Below are 22,295 nucleotides of genomic sequence, written 5' to 3' on the forward strand. Positions count from 1 at the left end.
GACAAGATTAGCGAGCAAAGCAAATGTAGGTTGGTTAGGTTGTTGATATACATATGATTCATTACTTCATGGAGTCAACATCATCTAAATAAACAATCTATGTTCGCTTCACTTGCTATCAAACATATTTTTTTAATTAATAGATTGTTTTTTGACAAAGAAGTTGCATAAAAAAAGTTATGAAGTGGAAAAGATAACAAAACAATTACCAAGATTATTCTACTACAGTAAAATTTTGAGGTATGGGCCTCATGGTGACTGTATCTTTACATCCCCTTGACCAATTGTAACCAAAATTAAAAATTATTACCCTCTGAGTAAAATTCCGAGATACAGGTTTGTACCTCTCTGTCCCGTTCACTGATTGCAGCCAAAATTAAATATCATCAATGCCCCATTTACAAAAATCATCTTGCCAAATTTTATACAAATTGGTCCATCCAGTCCAGAAATATCAAGCAAAAGACAGGCTGTCATACATATATATGTATTAATGGATGTATTATGTGCAAACATCCTCCCAGAATTTTTTATTGCTAAAATTGTATATGTATGTATTTTTTTATTAGAAGAGGTCATGAAACATCAACACCAGCCAAAACCCTGAGAAAATTTGACCCTATTAGCAAACTCTCCCTTGTATAATATTCTGTAGCATTACAGCATAATTATATAACCAGGAAAATAGATGAAAATACAGTTGTAGGAGATAATGAATAAGAAAGTAGGGCAAAGAGTGTGCTACTGCAAGCAACACAGCCAAAAATTATAGTAATGAGAAATTCAAAGCCCTAGCCTGCTATAATAGTGTAAAGTTATACACCAACCTTTTCAGAAGAAGGTGAAGAGGTAGAAAAGATGTATGAATAAATAATCTAATAAAATATATAAAAAGAGGTAATTTTATAGTACTATACCGTAATAGGAGAAGGGAAAGAGGTTGGAGATTACAACTATTACTAGTTTCCGTCAATCAAATGAAAAAGTTTTGCTTTTCGAATTTAGTTCTGAGTATAATCTATCAATTTTAAACACTTTATTTAAAAATCAGAAAAGAATGTGCATGTAGTTGAGACCAGGAGATCAGGTAGATTTTACAATGGTTAGGTAGATTTTGGAACTACATTACGGACTGCAACACATACCCGGGAGCAGACACTAATTTTGATCACAAATTAATAATGACAGATAATAGATTGAAATTTAAGAACTTAAAAAAAAAGAAGAGAACAAAGAGATGTGGTATAGACATACTTAAAAAAAGAGTGATATCTTCAGGTCCAGATGTTACTATAACAAAAGATTCAGTTGAAAATTAATGGATAAAATTTAAAAAATGAATAATTAAGGAATGAAAGAGATATTAGGTAGAGAAGTGTCAGTAGATAGAAAGCCATGGATAATGAGAGATAAACTAAAACTGAAGAATGAACACAGAAAGTGCAAAAATATAAGAAAATGGATAAAGGTAGATAATAATATAGACCTATAAACAGGGAGGTTAAAATGGTGAGTATATTGGTGTTGGAAGAGGTATACTAAGGTAATGAAAAATTAATACTGAAAAGGTAGATGGATGAAGCATGTAGAAAAAAAACACATTGGGAAAATTAAACCAAGACATTAATATCAAAGATGTGAATAGAAAACCTTTGATACAAAGAAGTGAAAGAACATGTTGAAGGAATACATAAAAGGGCTAAATAGAGAAGAAAAATTACTATACAAGATTAGATACAAGAGTAGATAAAATCTGATTATGATTTCAGAGAAGATTCTATACTGTGATCCAGATTTGATAAAGCTGTAAAGTATTTAAATGAGAATAAATTTAAGAAAATGTATGATGCACCATCAACTTACTTTGCAGTTTGGGAAAAATTGGACTGAATAAGCCTTTATACATTTGTATGCAAAATTTATGAGACTAAAATTTAAAGAAAATTCAAACTTAAATATAGGGAGAGTCTAATTACGAAGGTAATTAAATGTGATAGGAAGGAGGAGGATAATGAAGAATTAGACATTAAAGTAGTAAGGGAACATAACACACCAAAATTACGATTTTATTATTTAGGTAGTAAAATTAGAAAAGGAGGATAAAGTAATGTTTATATCAAATGCAAATTGGCACAAGAAATTTCATTAAAAAAATAGATCTGTTAGTATCAAATATAAATCTAAGAATTACGAAAAGGACATTTTTGAAAATGTTTGTATGAAGTGAAGTGTTCTGCGATAATGAAACATGGACAGAAAAGAAAAAAAGATAGGAGAACCAGAAACCTTTGAAATGTGGTGTAACAGAAGGATTTTGAAAATTAAATGGATTAATGAAATTCAAAACCAAAAGGAGATAATTTTTTTTCTCCTATCATATTTTACATATTAAACAGATAATTATGGATATAATAAATATTTTGAGTTAAGTAGTAGCATAGAATAGAGAGGAATGGAGTTTACCATTAAAAAAAATATATAGTACATCCTTATAAACACGGATTATAAGAAATACAAGTCACAGTTGATAGGAATTCAATGCCTTCAGTTGCAAATGAAAACTTACCGATACCAAGTTCTATAAAGTCTCTTTTTCTCAAACCCAATAATTGTTTTGTAGTATATAAAATAATACCATCAATGGCTGATAAATATTCTGTTAGGTTTGATGGTATAAATAATAAGATTCTACAAGAAAGTGCATGTATGATTTCGAATAAATTTTATATTTATCTCAAATCATGTTACTGATAATTGATTCTAAACTGCATCAAATGAAAAGTATATTTTCATTATATAATTTAGAAACATATTTTTTTAAGTAATAACCTTTTTTATACAAAAACCAATAAGGTTTCAGGTTTTGAAAATAGATTTCATGTTTTTCAAACAAAAATCTAGATATCAATATAAACAAATGTATTAACAACAACAAGAATTATATATTCATAGATATGCAAAAGGCTTTTGACGTAGTGGAGCATTCAGTTTTATTATATAAAATGGAAAAAAATGGGTATTAGAGGGATTGTTAATAAGAGATTTTCAACATATGTGCAAAATAGAATTCAATCAGTTAAAGTTAATAATGTACTAAACAGGCCAGGTAAATTATCTCATGGAATTCCACAGGTCTATGCTTGGTCCCATCTTATTTCTTATTTATGTAAATGATTTTTATAATGGAAAATTTAAAGGTGAAGTTGTTGGACATGATATGGCAATCTGCTATCGATCATTTAGAACACAGAAATTACATACTAATATCGTCAGTGACCTCAGACACATAGCTAATGTTAATTAGAATTACTTTAAATGTTCAAAATATGTTTTTGTAGAAGATTTTTGTTTTAAGTTTTAAAATATGTTTTGTTTAAGATTTAGGGATCATATAATTGATAATCTAAAATATCATAATGTAAATTGTGTGGATGGAAACTTACGTAACTGTGTATCTATCATTCAGGTTTATAGTGTTAAATATCTTGGAATGACCTTAGATAGCCAATTGACATGGAAGAGTCATGTTCATTATGTTAGAAATCTCATTGGTTTTTGTAAAAGAAAGTTTTATTACTTAAAAAATACATGTCCAAGTTATATAATGAAAATTTTGCACTTTTCCCCATGTGGAGGTGTTAGTATCCCATTGGGCGCCTCTCCAGGTTGCAGAAAGGGGAATGTTCACTAGATATAGTGGGTACCAGGGAAGTAGAATATCCGGACTGGACAAAAACTAACACTGCTGCCTTGTAGTTTGAAGTTGATTTGCCAAAGACTAGTACAGAAGACCCAGACATAAAACTTCCTGGTCCCAGTTTGGGGATTAAGGCATTCGTCCAGCACCCCATCACTCATAAAAAGTTTATTTTTTCATTAAAAGTCATAATAGAAAAAAGCCAGACCAGATTACTCTGAAAAAATATTGGATTCATCAACGAACAATGAACTTTGGAACATGGAATATTCAGGGGATTAGAACAAAGCAGAGGGAGGTTTTCCAACAGTTAGATAGGTTTGGAATTAATATTGGACAATGACTGAAGTAAAGAAGGGTAAAGGAAATGAACAATAAGGTAATTATTGAAGTTCTATAGTGGAATGTTGCTATGAGTCAAAATGCTACGGCAGGGGAGGCATTATAGTAAGGAAAACTTTTAAAGAATATGTAAGGGATGGAAAGAAGTAAGTGAAAGGATTTTAAAAATGGAATTTAGGATTTGGTGTCACTTGATAGTGGTGATTGCAGTCTATGCTCCTACAGATGATGCGGATAGTAATACAAAAGATGATTTTGAGAAGAGCTTTGTTGATACCCTTACTGGAATAAGCCAGCATAAAAAAATATTGATTTTGTGGGATTTAAATGTCACAACAGGATGGAAGAAACATGATGAGATAATATGAAGGTTTGGAGATAAAGTTGTAAATGATAATCGAAGATGGTTGATTAATGTGTGAGAGACATTTTGCAGGTAATGGACTGATATTTTCAACATAAGGAGATTTGCTAGTATACTTGGGTACAGCCTACTCAGAACCTGAAATCTATTACTGATTATTTGATTCAGAGACAGAAACCTCAGTTACCTACCAATGATGTAAGGGTGTTCAGAGGTACTGAGTGTGGAACAGATCATTTCTTGATAAGAAGAAAAGAATGTATACAGTTTAAATATAGTATTAAAATCCAGGAGATTGAAGCAAAAACTGAAATAAGAGATGCAAGGTACAAGCTAAAGCTGTTGGATCAAGAGTAAGTCAGGTTCTTGTAAAAGTTGTGGTTGACAAAAAAGATTACTGATCGTAGATGAAAGGAGAGTGTGGACGAGAATTGTAGCCAACTGAAAGGTTGTATTCATGGAGCAGTGAGTGAGGCTTTAGGGAGATAGACAAATCGGTGATGTTGGAAAGCTGTAGGAATGAAGGTTTGGGTGGCTTGATTATGGAGAAGAAGAGCGCATGTGAGAAGTGGTTGGCTAGCAAAGAATGAAGGACAGAAAGTTGTATGCAAGAATTAATAGGGAAGTAAAGAAGGCAAAAAGTAGATATTTGGGAAAGTAGATGTGAAAGAATCAAAATGTATATATATATATTTTTTTTTTTTATAGGGCGAAAAACGAGCGGTCGTTATCATCGCCCGGAAAATAAATAAATAAAAATAAAAGTAAAAGTAAAAGTAATTAAAACTTAAAACTACTATCACAGTAAGCAAAATCCGGAATGGGTGTAAAAGGCCCATTCTCAGATAACAAAAATACTAACATGTAACTTAAAACTACGTTAAAAACTATCATATTAAAACTAAATAAAACTTAAAACTAAAAAAAGGGATAAAACTTACAACTAATATCACAAAAATCTTACAACTAATATCACAGACGAATTTAAAAAACATAAAAAAACAAAAAAAAACAACAAAATATGAATATATATATATAAAACAAAATTCCGATAGGGAGTGTAAAAGGCTCGCTACTCGGATAACAAAAACAATACATAAGACTAGAGTACTTAAATTTTTTGTATTAACCCTATACTACGCAAAAACAGAAACATCCGGTTTAAAACCTCTTTATCATTACGCAAGATACCACGGATGTTACTGGGTAGTTTAAATTTACGACGTAATGCCGCATAACATACGCAGTCCACGAGTATGTGGTGCACAGTCACGTGGCAGTTGCATCGTGTGCATAGAGGTGGTTGTCCTCTTATAAACAGGTACTCGTGTGTGACCCTCGTGTGTCCTATCCGCAATCGACAGAGAACTACTTCCTCACGCCGGGGTTTTCTGTATGAGGAGTCCCATGATAACACAGAATCTTTAATCTGACGGAGTTTATTATCAATGGTAGCCGTCCAATCACCTTGCCACCTTGCTCTTAATAATTGTTTTACATAGTTTATGAAATCAGAAGTAGCAACTCGGGTGGTGAAAGGAGGCTGGTTACATGCTTCTTTGGCAGCGGAATCTGCATGTTCATTACCTGGAATCCCTACGTGGCTAGGGACCCAGCAAAAACTTAATTCTGTGTTGCGATTATTCAACTCAGCGATTGCATTATAAATTTCAATGACGATAGGATGTTTAGAATAAAAGTTTTTTAAGGCATGGAGAGCACTACACGAGTCACTGCAAATAAGAATTTTTCTATATTTAGGGTTAATGATGTTTAGAGCCTTATTTATAGCGTATAGTTCAGCGGTAAACACACTCGTAATACCGGGGAGACCAAACATATAAGTTCTCTCATTGACAACAAATGCACACCCAACTGTATCGTTTTGTTTCGATCCATCAGTGTATACAACCGCGTCTGGTTTCATCCTGGAGAGAACACACTGAAACATTTGTTGAAAGACAGTAGATGGTGTTGATTGTTTATTGTATGTAGTCAGGTCAAAATTAAAATTTATGAGGTTTATTCTCCATGGAGGATATGAGCAAGGATACGTAGGAAAGAATGACGGTGTGTCAACATTTATATGCTGCAGCAGACGCCAGGTACGGACACCTACAGGTGCAGTACGACGTGGATGGTCCTCATACTTTCCTAGATTAGGATTTCTAAAGACTGACTCAAGAACCGGGTGATTTGTCTGTCCTCTGAGACGAAATGTATATTGGTGGCAGTTGGCATGGGAGGTTGTAAAGAGCTTGAGGAAGGAAACTCGTGAAAGTATAATAAGTGTCAATGGTAAAAATGGATAAATGGGAAAGATATTACGGGGAAATGCTGAAAGAGAACTGTAAGGTTGTCTGGTACTGAGGGTAGAAGGCAGGAGGTGGTAAGTGGAGTAACAGAAGAAGAGAAATTTATAGGGCAATGAGAAAGACAAAAAAATGGGAGATCACCAGGTCCTGGAAACATTCCAATAGAACTCATTAACAATAATCCAGAGAGTGTAATTGAAGTGTTGCAGAGTATTTTTGATGGTTTTCATATTGAGGGGCAGGAAATGCCAAGGGAATTGAGAAAGAAATGGAAAAATGAGAATATAGAGGGAGATAGTGATTGGATAAGAGCAGGCAGGTTTTACAGCAGGGAGGTCATGTGTAGATAATATTTTTATTCCGAGACAACTTTTGAGTAAAAGAATAGTTAGAAATGGGAGACCCACATGATTTTCGTAGAACTAGAAAAAGCTTATGAAATAGTGGCAGTGAAGAAATTGTTCTAAGTTGTTAGTAATTGTGGCCTTTGTGTGTAACAGCAATTTATGACTTTATAGGAATCAAGTAAGTGGTATTAAAGGGGGAAAACATCTGTCAAAGTTTTTTAAAGTTAATAAGGGTTTACATCAAGGTTACTGCCTTTCTTCCACGTTAATCTTTATTTGGATAAGGCACTGGAAGAATGGCAGATAAAATGTAGAAGGATGTGAGTGGAGGTGGATTGTGAGTATATGTATGTATATGTTGCTGTTTGCAGAGGATCAGGTCATCATAGCATCAGATTAGTTTGATATTAGCTATATGATAAGAAAATTGATGGAAACCTTTATTATGTAGGGTTTGAAAATAAATTTTAATAAGAATCTAGTGGGTGGTGCAAAAGAACATTTGACTATAGATGGGAATATCATCAAGGCTCATAAGGACTTTAAGTATCTTGGCTCTATATTATCACAGGAAGGAAATAGTAGATAGCAATCACTGTGTAGCTTTCGGGTGGATGGTTATTCAGAAGTACAATTCTTCGTGGTGGTTTGAAGGATTCTGAAACAACTAAATGTAACATTTAAACGTTTTAAATAATAATAATTTTAAATAAGCATTTTATTGCATGGATCAGAAGCTTGCGAAATTAGAAAAAGAGATGAGGGAAGATTGTGCTGTGGAGATGAGTGTAAAGCTCAGGAGTTGTGGAGTTTCTAGAATGCATAGTATGAGAAATTAGATCAGAAGTATCGGGGCAAATGATACAGTGATTGATGTTTTAGAGGGAAAAAGACTACAATGGAATGGGCATGTTCAGGAAATGGAGGAGTATAGATGGCCTAGGAGGATGTTGGATTGGACTCCAAGAGAGAGGAAGTGGATGTCTGGAATGATGGTGATGATGAAGAGAAGGAATTTGGAGGAGGGCAGTTGGTGGGCTAGAAGAGTTTGGTAGTAGGGATGCAAGAGGTGGCCTTTATAGCTGTAAACACTCACCTGGAAGACGAAGAGTAGTAATTTTCTCTTTTGTAGTTCAGAATCAATTACAATAACATGTTGGGGAAGGTACATTTAAATTGGTTGAGCCATTAACTATAATCTAAAACATATTGTGAGGTTGATTGCTAATGAATCCAGGGTAAATTCATCATTACCTATTTTTAGAAAATTAAGAATATTATCTCTAAGACAATTTTACATCTTTAGATGAATGGATAACTTCCCTTTAAGAACAGAATGTATTGAAGGAAAATATAATATCATAGAGTCTGGTAGAAATTAGGGAAAAATTATTATTCCTTCCCAAAAAGTGAAAATTTCAAGATTGTATGTTTATATGGCTTCTAAGATTTATAACTCAATATCTGATGATATCAGGGAAGGTGGAACTTATTCTATGAGAAAAAGTTCCCTTTTAAATAAAATATTTTAGATTAATGATCCGGAGCGTTTCTTCTTGTCAACTGACTGATTGCCATACGTATGAGGTTTGACTGGTTTGTTGTTTGATGAATATTTGTTAATCGTTCTGGCTTTTCATGTTGTTCAATATATGTGATTTAACTTATGTAATGATATCGATCGTGATATGACATTTTTCTTCTATAATTGAATGGTTGATTTTTAAAATTTGACTACAGTAATAAGGGTCAATAAGTCAACTAAGTGAAATTCTATAATTCTTCAATGGGGAATACAATAACTTACGGTGAATACCACTTGTTACCTCTTTAAAGTTAGTATTAAATTGATGTTTTATTTTTACTCTTATTATATTAATTTACTATATTGCTAGTAATCTCTGAAACAGGCTTGCCTCTAGAGGTACCCAATTTCCAATAATTTGGAGTGTTGTCTAAACTGTATTATTAAGAAATCTAAATTAATTTTGATTGTATGATAGAATATTAATTATGAGTTGGTAATATTTGATTTAATTGTAAATTAATAAGTGGCTTATATACTCACAAACAATGAAACACAATATGTACAAATTATTCCAATTACAATTGATCCTATTAAACCTGTCCATAATCCAGCACTTTTAAAGGCCATTGGCATTGCAAGAATACCAGTGCCTAAACTTGCTTTCAGTAAATGTATTAGTGTTTCGAAATCTCTGAAAAATATAACAATTATTAATTGCTGGGTTTGTTTTCATGCAAAGTGAAATTTATTTCTTACTTGTTACAGGATTATTATCTTTAATATATTCTAAAGAAACTAGAATGTTATCCTAAAGAAGTTGTTCAACCCTGCATACCTCTAATCCTTTTGTCAAAGGCTCAATTAATGAGGATTCATGACTGATGTTAGTGTTTGTTTTGCATCATTATACCTTATGAATCGCTTCTTGGCCTCTGGCCCCATGCTGTAAAACTTGTGTTTACCGCTACCGGTAGCGATAGTTTGCTTTCTACAAATAAAGCATGACTATGTTCACGTCGTCGGGGCTGACAATGATCAGTGGCTGTCAGTTAACCTGCGCTGCTGTGGAGTTTGCGCTACGCAGCCGCGTAGTCTGTAGCAACAGTGCTACTGTCAGCTTAGGACATTTCCTTTGTTAAATTGTGTCTCCATTTCATAAGTTCATGAGGCCAAAAAAATTTTCTAAATCCTCTGACAGGTTCAGAAAGCAACTTGCTCCGACCTTGCCAGTGGTCTTAGGAGTTTTTAGCTTTTGACTTCTCAAGCAGGTTGCATGAGAACGGACAGCCTTGCTCTGGAAAGAGATCGTGAAAGCTCACCAGGTCTTGAGATAGGTGATAGTTTCATTCAGTCTGAAAACACAGTGACTGGCATTTCAGTCAGTGCTATTTCATTTAAAGCTGCTTTGGAGCAATCCAGAGGAGGTTGCTTGGACGACTTGGACCTGGTAGCCGGTGATCCCTTCCAGCCGAGAAGGTCAATCGGCAGGTCTTTGCCGAGAGCCCGGTCCTCTGCAAAGGAGGTCTCGGAGGTCTCCACGAGCGTAGTGGAGCGTCCTTGTGCACGGGGAGATTGCACTAAAAGTCCTGCCGAAACCTCTGCGTCGAGCTGTGCGGGGAAAACGGTAGTTGGAACTGTGCAGGGCGAGCGAGGCTGAGGAGGGTGCAACCAGTCCGAAGGGCTCCTCCTCATGAAGTCGAGGGTGGTAAAGGACAGTGATGTGGTGGTCGGCCCTAAGTCGGAAGTCTCTGAGGCAAAGTCTTCTACAAGGAGGTCTAGCTCTGGGGCTGATGGTATGGGGAGGATCGAGGAGATGCGGTCTGCATGGACTAAATTCTCCTCAAAGAAGGAGTCTCGGATATCGGTGGAGGCTCGACAGTTAGTCGACTCTTACCTGTTCGAGTGTAGTTTGATGGTTGCTGACCTGGCTTTAAAGTGTAAAACCCTCCAGGGCACTTGATACAATTGTGTCAAGGCTATCGGACAAGATTGACCAAGTGGTGGAGGGTTTCAGGGTTTTCAAACCGATGACAGGTGAAGCTCTTGGCGAACTTCACAAAACTATTAAACGGGTGGAGGCGAAGGTTAAAAAGGCTACCTCCTTTGCCGCGATAACTGCCACACCTAGGCTTAAGGATCTAGTCCACCGCTGCCAGTCCAGGCTCTAGCTGCAAACATTAAGAGGGCCTCTATCAAGGTGGTCCCGATCACACCTGGTCCGGGGCTTTGGCAGCAATGACGAAGCTAACCCTGAAAACGGTCCTGGACCCGAGGAAAGAAAAGTTCCAAATTTCGAAGTTGTAAATGAGCAGCAGGTGAAGAGGCTGCTGGAGGCCGACGTTCTTAAGAAAAACAGGCTGAAGGCTCAGTTGCTGGCCGAGCGGAGGCAGCAAATACTGGTCTACGATTTGCCGAGGGCAACGAGGGAAGAGGAGCCCGAAATCCTCAGGGCCAAACACAGCCAAAATCCTGTGTTGGATATGGCTGTCGAGGACTTCCTCAAGGGAACCAGGGTAGTCCGGCAGTTGGAGCGGAAAGAGGCCCCAAAGAGCCACTGGATGATTGAGACCTTGCCAAAGATCCGGCAGGTCTTGGTGGCCGGTGGCCGGCTGTTCTTTGGGTGGACCTCTTGCAGGGTTGTCGATCATATACAAGTACCCCGGTGCTTCAAATGTCATGGTTTTGATCACACCTCTCTCCGCTGTAGAGCGCAGTTGGAAATGTGTGGTCATTGCGTCTTTGCTGGGCACAGGGCAACACACTGCAAGGGCGCGAAGAAAACCAGCCACTATAGACCATTCTTCACGGATCATCCAGTTGGTACGGAGATCCAGAAAGGAATGTATTCTCTCAAGTTCCCTAACAGCTCGTGAACGTTCTACCTCGTGTCTGGGACAGACGTAGAGGATGTGGGCCACTGTGTCATCAGTCCCGCAATCCGGGCATTGTCTCGAATCCACCAAACGAAACCTAGCCAAACTCGCCCGAAATGCACCATGCCCGGAGAGAAACTAGGTGATATACCGATTGGGGGAGACTCATCTAATCGCACCTAAATTAGACAATACAGGAATTCGTCCACCTGACCTGCCAAGACGCAAGGCACCGGTCTTCAATCTTCTACTTTCGTTCTGACGTCAATAGGTTGTTTACCTTGGAAATGTAGCGTTCCTTATGCTCATTAGCCAAGATATCTACTGGTTTGACTCCGGCTATAACACAGACTGCCTCCCACGAGACTGTTCTGTAACCGTCTATAACAGCCAGCAAGAGGAGTCGCTGGGCCCGCAGCAAAATATCCGCGCAATACTGAAAAGCCATGTGGTGAGTCCAGACAGGCGCAGCATACAGCATAATAGTTTCGTTGACACCTTTGTAAAGGATACACATGGTACGGTAATTCAACCGCCAATTGGGATGATTGACTCTACGGATTCCATAAAAAGCATCAGCGACCACTTTGCTACATTCTGTAGATGTTCCTTGAACCGAAAATTCTCATCAATGATGATACCCATGTATTTTCGAGTCGTAACGTACCAAATGGGGAGACCAGCCATCCGAACCCGGATTCGTCGGGATGCAGCCAATTGGCCCTTAAGCAACATCATTGTGGTTTTCTCTGAGCTGAAAATTATCTTATGTTGGAGACTCCGCAGTCGAAGTGTCTCACAAACACGAGCAGCACAGGGCAGCTAACTGCCCTAATAAGACCGCACCTGCAAAGTGCGCTCCCTGTGCCTTGGTGAAAGGCTTTGATGCCGGATACCGGGTCGGGGGCAAGCAATGCAGGTCGCACGATTCAGGCCGGGCGAAGATCGTGAATAATACGGCGTATGGCAACGCTTGAATTGGGGGAAGATTTCAAGGATGGTCGTCACCATATCGAACGCTTGTGCCTGGAGCAGTTAAACCTGCATCATTCTCGGGTGGCCACCGATAAAGCCATGAGGAACTTGAGGAGTACGAACTCGAGGTTCTCTTGGTCCAGGAGCCGTACACGGTCGGGGATAGGGTGGTCGGCTTCCACGGAGTTGATATTATTCAATCTTGTGGGGGACCCCTTACAGGGGTTGGAATGGCGCATGAAGCACAGGGAGAAGGTGGAATTGTTGACGGAACAACTTGGCCGGGCCATCAAGATTGACTGCGTTAGAGTATCTGCTTCCAGATGATACTGAGGTTGATGAAACCTCCTATCATCGACGTGTTCGCAGGGAAGTCGTAAGTTTGCGCTCTGAGAATTTGTCTTCAGAGATTACTGAGGCGGAAGTCCGTCAAGTAATTTATAGCCTGATCCTCCCCCTGTAGGAATAAAGCCCCCTGGTATGATGGTACCACAGTGGAGCTCCTTGTTCGCACGCTGCCAGTAATTCTTGGTCCCTTGACTAGGGTTTTTAATAGGATGCTTTTTGCTGGACATTTCCCAGCGTGTTGTAAACGTGGTGATGATTTGAAATTGCTCTTCAAAGGTGGCGACAAGGACCGCACTGTAAGTTCTTCTTACCGCCGTCTGACGCTCTTGCCTTAGTAGGTAAGGTTTTCGAGAAGGTCTTGTACCTCCGGATTAATAGTAGTTTGACTTCTAACCACATGCTGATGAATGGCCAGTACGGTTTTCGCCTCGGCAAGGGCACAGAAAACGCAATTCTTAGAGTAATGGATCTGGCTTCGTCCAAGTATGTACTCGGCGTCCTTTTGAACATATCCGGAGCCTTCAATAACTTGTAGTGGCCCTCTGTCTTGTTTCAACTTCAGCAGCATGGGTGCATGCCAAATGAAATTAGAACTCTCTCGAAAGCGACAGAACCGTTGTCCTTTGCAACAGCGGCTCGGAAGAAGGAAAGACCCTGTCAAAAGGTTATTAACAGAGCAATGTTTTAGGTACACTCGTTTGAGTGGTTGAGTTCGACTCTCATGCGGTTGCGGATGCCCAGTGGCTGACGCATCGTGGCTTATGCCGACGATGGGTTGCTACTGGTCGAGGGCAACTCGCGTACCGAGAGAGCTCAAGGCGACACAGGCTTCTAAGATTGTGGAATGTTCAGCATAAGATGGTTTTCAATGCGGAGAAAACCACTTTCATGTTTCTTAAAGATCGTCTAGCCCCGACCCGTCACCCTCGAGTCGTGATGGACGGCCTTCCGATTAGGTATGTCACCGTTCAGAAATATCTGGGTGTCATCCTTGATGAGAGGACCTTCAATTCAAAGAGCACCTTCAGTTTTTCGCAAGGAAGGCCATTGATGCCTTCTTTGGTGTTCGTAGAGTCGTCCATCCCAATTGGGGTTGAATTATCGTACCATACATATTCTTTACAAAAGTGTCTGTGAGGCCATAATGTACGCTGCGCCCGTCTGAGCTCATCGTTTACAATTCCAATGCTACAGGGACATCCTATTGCAAGCTCAGCGTCTTCTATAGTTAGCTGTTGTCGGTGGATACAGAACTGTCTCGAGAGAGGCAGTCTCTGTGATTGCCGGTATTAAACCCCTTGACGTTCTAGCTACGGGAGGTAGCAAGCGGTATGTTTCTAGGAAGGGAGGCCTTCTTACTTCTGGGCGTATGCGAGAAATCAAAGACCAAGGTTTTGACTCTTGGCAAGGTAGGTGGAACGATCCTCCTACTGGTCGATACACGCATGGTATTTTTCCAAATATTAGGGAGCTGCAAGCAATTAGGTGGGTCTCCCCTAATCGCTTCAGAACACAATTCCTTTCAGGGCATGATGCTTTTAGGAGTAATTTGGCTAGGTTTGGTTTGGTTGATTCGAGCTTGTGCCCGGATTGTATGGTTGGTGATACTGTGGACCGTGTTCTTTATGTTTGTCCCTAGTACGAGGCTGAACGTACCAGAGTTGTTAAGAAATACGAGAGAGTGGATTCCTTCTTTGATCTGCGAGTCAACTGGAAGACTCGCAAAGAATGGACTATTGTGGCTGGCTTCCTCCGTTTCTTCGCCCTGAGCAGTAAGGCTAAGGGGTATAGAGTAGCAGCCCGGGTGGCTAGGGACAGCCTGGACAGTTGATTGGCCGGAGGTAGGCGTGTTGGCATCGACCCACGGTTAGATAGAATTTGTGGTGATTATTATTGAATGTTAGCTGTCTGCAGGACGGGACTGCACTGCCGAGGGCATGGATTCTCATGCAGCCGTGAGGTGTAGCGGCATCTCGACGATGGTAGTAAAGCAAGTAAATGTCACGCGGGACTCTGCGATGGAGCTGAGTGGGAGTAGTAGGTCTGTCCGCCTCTCCCTTGTAGACCAGATCGGAGTCCGTAACTTAACTAAGTCAGGGGTATGAACTGAAGTTTGAGTTCACTAAGGGAACTAGGACTAAATTTTGTTGTTGCAAACGATATTTTTGGTGGTATGTTGTTTTCCAATTTGCCTCGAAATCTATGAGACATTTACAAGGAAGTGGCTCAGTAAAAGTAGAACTAGGCGCGGGGTTCGTGCTTCCGTGAACTTGGTTAACTAGTTCAGAGGGCAATGATGTAGGACATTCAAGATGTCCGGACGAAGCCTATAGCGAAGCCAAAAGCCAAGTTTAAAATCACTGATGTAAATGTCTACCAAGGCATTTACATCGGTGGCATCCCAACAAGACCTGGCTTATTACTATAAGATGTTAAAAGTTGTAAAAGATGTAAAAAGAGGGCGAAAGACGTCTCCAGTAAAAGCCCATCAGGGCTAGGAAGAGGGGCGGGGTGTGGCGACTGCGGAAGCATCACAAGGGGGGGATGTCTTCCCCTATGGCGTTGGGATGACCATCTGTCAAATATAGCTCCAAGCCCTATAGGTACTTGCTGACATTTAGCGACCTAGGCGTGGCAGCAAATTGCTGTCCTTATCGGAATAAATTTTAATTTATTGACGTCATATATTTTAATATGTAGAAGGGGTGCGCCTACCCATTTTAGTAACAAGTGAGCAGTGGGACTTCCAAGGGTTGTAGGGCACCACGCTTATTCCACTCACGCAGTTAGCTAAGCTCTAGGAGCTAATTAGGATATTGGTCGCTAAACCATTTTGAGGCACAGTAGCCGTTTGTGGCACGGAGATTCCGTCTTATACTTTAGGGCGACCAAATGGGGTGGTGGTGGGAAAAATGCCAGACAAACCAAAACCAAAATACCTTATGAACAATATTTTTTTGTGTAAAAAAACTCTTTAACGTTTTGTTTAACTCTTTAACAACTTTATAATGTGCAGTTTAATTATGTATATACATTTATTTGTATATATAAAATGAATTGGTTTGTTGGTCTAATCAAATAATAGTAGTCTGATAAAAATTACATATATGTACTTTTTAATTTAGTTTAATAATTTAATTAATAAAGAGATTATAAAAAATAAACATGAAGCTAGGTTAAATTCCACTTTTTTAAGCTTTCTCTGAATTTGTAAGATCCAGGAAATGGAAAAAAAATTAACAAAAATTAGAAAATTAATTCAAGAAAATTAAAATAATTAAATTAAATTAATTCAAGAATCTAAATTTTAAATTTGAATATTACATTAAAGTTAAGAATACAAACTGAAGTTCATATATTACTGCAAAATTAAAGGAGCAAACAAAACAGTCTAAATATAAATCTGTCGACATACAAATCTGTTTGTATGTCACAAATCTGTTAACATTACCACAAATCTGTTTGACAGATGATTGTATGAACAAATCTGTTAACATTACCACAAAGTTTGGTGTTGATCTAAAACACTTTTAATTGTAACTGATAAAATATTATCTTTCATATTAGAATGGAAGGATAGGCCTTTTTATCCATATAAAAATAATGAAGCAACTTTTGTGTGAATGATGTAAATAATTAGCTATATATGGTAGAAAAAATTAACTGCTCATAACACAGACAATTAGTTTTGATTTATAAAAAGGTATTGTCATACTTCAAATTAAGAAACAATAACAATAAATCCACCATATAAGTAACTGAAATATGCAAGTATTTTTCCTAGTATCAAATTTTTTTGTCATCCATAGTTACAAAACTGTAACATCTTTAAGCTGTCAAGCCATCAATTAATTAACATTTATAAGCTGTTCTAAAGGGACAGCTTACAAATTATACAATCTTTTAAAATTCATAAATTATGTAGTTAATTAAAAATATTAAAATTTTGGAGGAAAACTGATCCCTATAAGAGAACAGAGATTAGACCATGCTTCCTGAATCTTATTAACAGTATAAATGTACTAATCCGTTAATCACAGAGGAAAACTTACATATCAATTCAGTACATGTTAAATTTGGCAGTTCATTTTTCCCATGTTAGACGACTTTACATTTTAGAGATTCTGTTCAAATAAATTTGGGGACTTACTGGATTATTAACGAAACATTCCGCCTAAAACTATATAAATTTGAGACAGTTCTATAGTACATGAATTGGATAATGTGTACGAAATCGAAACGGAAAACTCATTTCAAAGCCATAAATTCACATAGTGAACGCGTTTCGTACTAAACGAACAGTACCGACAAATCGCTCAGGAGTACATGATAACATTCTGCATGATCCCCCTAGCGTCATTCTGGAAGGGAGTACTTTGTCGTCCCAGTGCCATTACAATTTGAAATGTTTGTATGATATTATTTTATTAAAATACCTCTACTTTAGTAAAACCTTTTAAGTATACAAAATGTTTTATTCTTTGTTAATAGTTTGACAAAATATGAAATTGCTGAAGAAACTTCTTTTGTATTAAATAACCATTAACCTTTATTTTGTTCGCTGATTAGAAAGATAGAGGGAAACTGTCAGATGTATGATGGGAGCAGTGGGGTTCATTTATCTGTTGTAAAATTAAGATGTGATTATACTTAATGTTATGTTTAACGTTGTGATTATACCATTTTTTTAATATTAATCTGTGGTGAGTTGAGAACTGAAATATTTTTCTTAAACTAATCGTTAGAATTTTTATTCTATTTCAAAATAGTCATTTTTTTCCTAGATTTGAATACTGTTTCAGAACGTGTATTTTTTGGGTGTAAAATGAAGGCTTTGGAGAGACTTATGTATTGTTTTAAGCTACTATCCATGTCACAGACTTAAGTTTTGCTTTTATGGTTACAACTTCAAAATTATCACATAGAAGGGATTCTGTGACTGAGTAGAACTATTCATTATTTTTGTTATCTTTGATAACAGGCTGAATTCGCAAAATTGCCCGCCATGTTACTGTAGATGAAAGTTTTGCCTAACAATTCATATGTTGTGAAAATCTTTTCTAAATTTGTTAGTTCTTTAATGTTTTTACAGTTAATGCTGGAAGTTTAGGTGAAGCCTTAGTAATATATAATAATTCTTTATCCCGTCAGAATTAAAAAGTAATGATTCTGTTAGAAATGCAACTTAAGTTAGATTATTTGAACTACTGTTTGTTATTTTCCTTTGCTTAAAAATTTTATTACTTTTTTTTCATAAAGAATATGTTATCGTGCAAAAACTCAATGTAGGAGTTTGTGTTCTTCATTTTAGAAGAATCCTTTTATTCATTTAAAGTGAAGTTTCAGACAGCTTACTAATGTTATAGTTTTATAAGTGTGTGGATGGCAAAAAGTTTGATATTGTGAAAAATTCTTGAATATTTCAGTTACTTAGGTGTTTGATTTATTGTTCATGTTTTTTTTTTTTTAATTTGAAGTTTAACCTTTTATAAAACAAAGCTAAATGTCTATGTTGTGAGCAGTTAATTTGTTCTACCTTATGTTGCTAATTATGTCACTCACACAATTATATCTTTTGCTATATTGTTATTACTACGTATTACCATCTGCATAATATTTTAAGGTTAAAAACTTTCTGTTGTAGAATATGTCAGTATTTATTTTTGATTTAAACTTAATTTTGTAATATTTAAACTACCATTTACAAAATTCATAGTTTTTAAATTATAAAGTTTAAAGACTTTTTAGAAAGAAAAAAGTAATTCAGTACTGATAAAATTAAGGGTGGTTTTCATAAATTGAAAAAACAAAATTAAATTTGATTTTTTATTTTGAAAAATATTGTATTTTTTTATTTAAAAAAAACAAAAGGATTGTGTTTCTGATATAGAACCCACTGATTTGTGAATTGCAAAACTACTACAGTTATTAATTTTACATGTATTTTGCATTTGTTGATGTAAAACAAAGCATTGAAAGGAAAAACTGTCCACCACAAAAAAAAAAATCGGCTAGTTTTGATTCTGAAGGTATGTTTTATTAGTTTGAAATTTGAATGTAAAGTTAGTTTTCCTTAGGCTTTCTTGTAATTTTTTTTCATCCGATTTTTTTTAATTTTTAATCAAATGATTTTTGGAGATAAAAACTTTTTTTTTGTAATGGTTTTATTTTATATTCATTCTTAAATTAGTAACATTTAACCAAAAAAATAATTATGCTATAAAGAATTGTTTTTAGTGGTCTATTATAGGCTTGTAAATATTTTCATGAAAATTATAAACATGAAAGAGTTATACAAACTATGTAGTTTAGATACCTTGCATTTATTAGATAATACTTGTTATTAACAAATCAGAAAATGTAACTTATATTTTATTCCTGTTACTTTTAATGGTTCCTATAAAAATAGCACTATGAATTGAAATAAGTAAGAATATTCATTAATTTGGTTTTTACAATAAAAATTAACCTTGCCCGCTCTTCACAGCAGAGAATTAAATTAAAGGTATATACAATATAGCTGAGTAATTTTAATGTACCCTAAACTTATGAAGTATGAAATGAGAGCTTATACTTTAACTAATTGTTTTCATTTCTGATTATTGTAAAAGTTATGTTATAGATAGATTAAATTTAGAGATAAAATCCATAAAGTGCTGATACCTGTTTTATTATTTTGGGCATATTGATTTGGTTAAAAACCTAAGTTAACTAATTTAAACTGATACTGCTCTTTTGAAAAGTTTATATTGGTTAGAAATATTGCTTTTATCTGAGCACAGTAAAAAATATAATAAACGTATTAATCTAATATTTTATAAAACACACACACACACACATACATATATATATAAATTTCTAGTAAACAATATCTTACTTACGTAGTTGGGTGTAAGACATTCCGATGTGCGTAAGGATCATAGTCATCTTTACTTTTAATATTTTCTTTTTGATTTTCCGGTTTTTGTGGTGTTGACATCTCTGTTTCATCCATGATAGAAAATCTGTTAGATCATATAAAAAACAATTTATATTCTTTTTAAATACTGTTTTACATGCAAGCAGATCTTTATCACCAAAAGTTTTGTTAATGTATAAAAATGGATTAATGGTTATCTGCATACTGTAGTCTGTGATTTCTGCTCTAGGCAAATCAGAGTTATAAATTTATTTATCTAAATCAGTAAAAGAAATTAAGATGCTTAAAAAAAATTATTATCAAATTAATGTCTGGTTCAAGCTGGGAACATAATGACTATTCATTCAAGATTATGTAATGTTATCTTTATGTATCTCTTATCAATATAGTGAATTGATTTTATTAAAGAATGATTGTTGGTCTTTAATTATTTTTTTGTATATTTATTTAAAGCATCTTTCTCTTATATCTAATTTACTATTTATTTTATCCAAGTGAATTTAAATATATTAAAAGAAAGACTTTTTGCCTAATTTATAGACAAATAAGTTTTGGATAGAAAGTTATGTATTAAAATATTATTGCCATAATCACTATTTTTTTTTATTTCCAATTTTTCTTTTGTTTTAATTTTGAAATTTAATTCAAAAACTATTTATAGACAAAACTCATAAATTCTGTCAAAGTATAACTGAGCTGCACAAAAACTGAACTATATTTCTTTTTAGTGTAATGTCATAAGTAAAATAAATTTTTTGTCCAAACATTGCCATCTGTAAATACCAAAAAGTTGCTCATAAAAATCTTTAATTACACACTTTAACACTTATACTTAAGTCATCTCTGCTCTATAGGTAATAAATTAAAAAGAAACTGGCCACAAAATAACAAACAGGGAATCCTCAGGAGTTATTGTTTGATAAATATCATACCTTCCTCACATTTGAAACAAAAAAAAATTTGATATCAATTGGTCAAACAGTTTAGAAAATATGATTGCCTCCTCCCCCCAAAATAAAATGCCAAAATATATAATTTTTTAGTAACGATCATTAAGTTGTAAATTTAATTTTTTAATAAATAACTTTATTATTTTATTTTTGTTATTAAAATGTAAATTAAATTCTTAAAACAATTTTAGTATCAAAAGTTGATTGATATTTTTCCCGAATTCTATGTTATAAATTTATAGAAGAATCAAAATTCAGTAAATAATGAGGCTTGCTTGACTCATGGAAGCATTGAGATATTGCAAGTAAGGCACTACAACACAGTTATAAAACTGGAAGCCACAAATGCAGCATAAACACTTTTCCACCTGAATAAACAATCAAAGATCAACAGACTCCAGAAAATCAAAAGGATTGGAAGAACCTGCATCAACAAAAAGTACCAGAAAGATGGGCACTGGTGGATTGTGCCCAACAGTCGTGTACAAAGAGTTAGAATCCATCACTGATACCTTGCATTAGAGGAGATTAGGGTTCTTTGGACACATCATGAGGATGCAAGATTTGAGACTTGTGAAATAGCCGGTGCTGTACAATGTCGACTCAAAAAAACACCAAGACAGGATGCAGATGGATCAGAGGATCTGAAGAAAATTGGCCTTACATTAGAAGATACCAAACACAAGATAAAATTAAACAAAAAAAATCAAGGACAAAAATACTTGCTTCTTACAAGAAAGAAACTCACAACATGAATATTTTACTTGGTAGCGACCAAGTATTCATCAACTGCATTCAATCAATGCACAGGTGAGTATGAAGAAAGAATAAAGAGAAATAGTACTTTCCTGTCTGCTTTTCTATTCTTTCTATAACTGAATGTCATCTAACTGCAATTATGGTGTATTCATATAACTGGATGTTCAGACTGTTAGGGTTCTACTGTAAATCATTAGAATTCATGTATTTTTCAATTTTATAATATTCTAAAAATAAATATCCATTTCATAAAACTAATACGTTAAATACATAACAAACAGAACATGTTTGTCAATCATGATGGTCGTCAGAGATTCTAATGTACAAAGAAAAAAAGACAAGAAGGCGTTTGACCACCTTCTATCTTACAAAATATAGTGTATTTTGTTAAGCATAATACATGGTAAATATCACTTATTCTAAAGGATAAGAGTATTAGGATAAGTGTAATGCCCAACTCGCATGGAAAGTTAAACTAAGTTATGCTATAGTATGGTATTAAAATTTTGGTGGTTTTACACTCATTAAACTAAGTTCCTCTTTTCTCTTCTAAATTCACTATAGTTTCTGTTCAAAGCCAAGAATGATATTCATCATTCAAAATGAAAAGTCATGGTTAAGAAACAGCATCATTAATTTTAATTTGTGATTAGCTCATGTTTATTAACTTTTACCGTGGATGAGTCAAACAATTACCTTGACACGAAAACTTAACTCTAATTAAGATAGATAAAAATTTGATATAGATTAGATATGGTGTACAGTCAATTCAATAGTAACAAAAATATGTACCTGCCCTGGTTTCCCAAATGATCTTTCTTTGTGTATTACTGACTACATGTGATGCATGTATCTAACTACAACTTATTAACATTTAA

At 35.5% G+C, this 22,295-nt stretch overlaps 1 protein-coding gene across 8 annotated transcripts in view; it reads right to left on the reverse strand.

Moving 5' to 3' along the window:
• The window catches only part of LOC142328651 (proton-coupled amino acid transporter-like protein pathetic), a 95,133-nt gene that overhangs the window by 21,213 nt on the left and 51,625 nt on the right, over positions 1-22,295 (reverse strand). For 4 of the 8 annotated variants that reach the window (XM_075372541.1, XM_075372543.1, XM_075372542.1 and 1 more), the window contains 2 exons: positions 19,667-19,793; positions 9,134-9,284 (listed from right to left, as the gene is read on the reverse strand). In XM_075372541.1, the coding sequence (XP_075228656.1) occupies positions 9,134-9,284; positions 19,667-19,793 (278 nt within the window). The remainder of the gene's footprint in view (positions 1-9,133; positions 9,285-19,666; positions 19,794-22,295) is intronic. The other 4 variants (XM_075372536.1, XM_075372539.1, XM_075372537.1 and 1 more) reach the window with 1 other exon arrangement.

This window comes from Lycorma delicatula, chromosome 8, assembly GCF_047948215.1.
Source record: "Lycorma delicatula isolate Av1 chromosome 8, ASM4794821v1, whole genome shotgun sequence".
Classification (NCBI taxonomy): domain Eukaryota; kingdom Metazoa; phylum Arthropoda; class Insecta; order Hemiptera; family Fulgoridae; genus Lycorma; species Lycorma delicatula.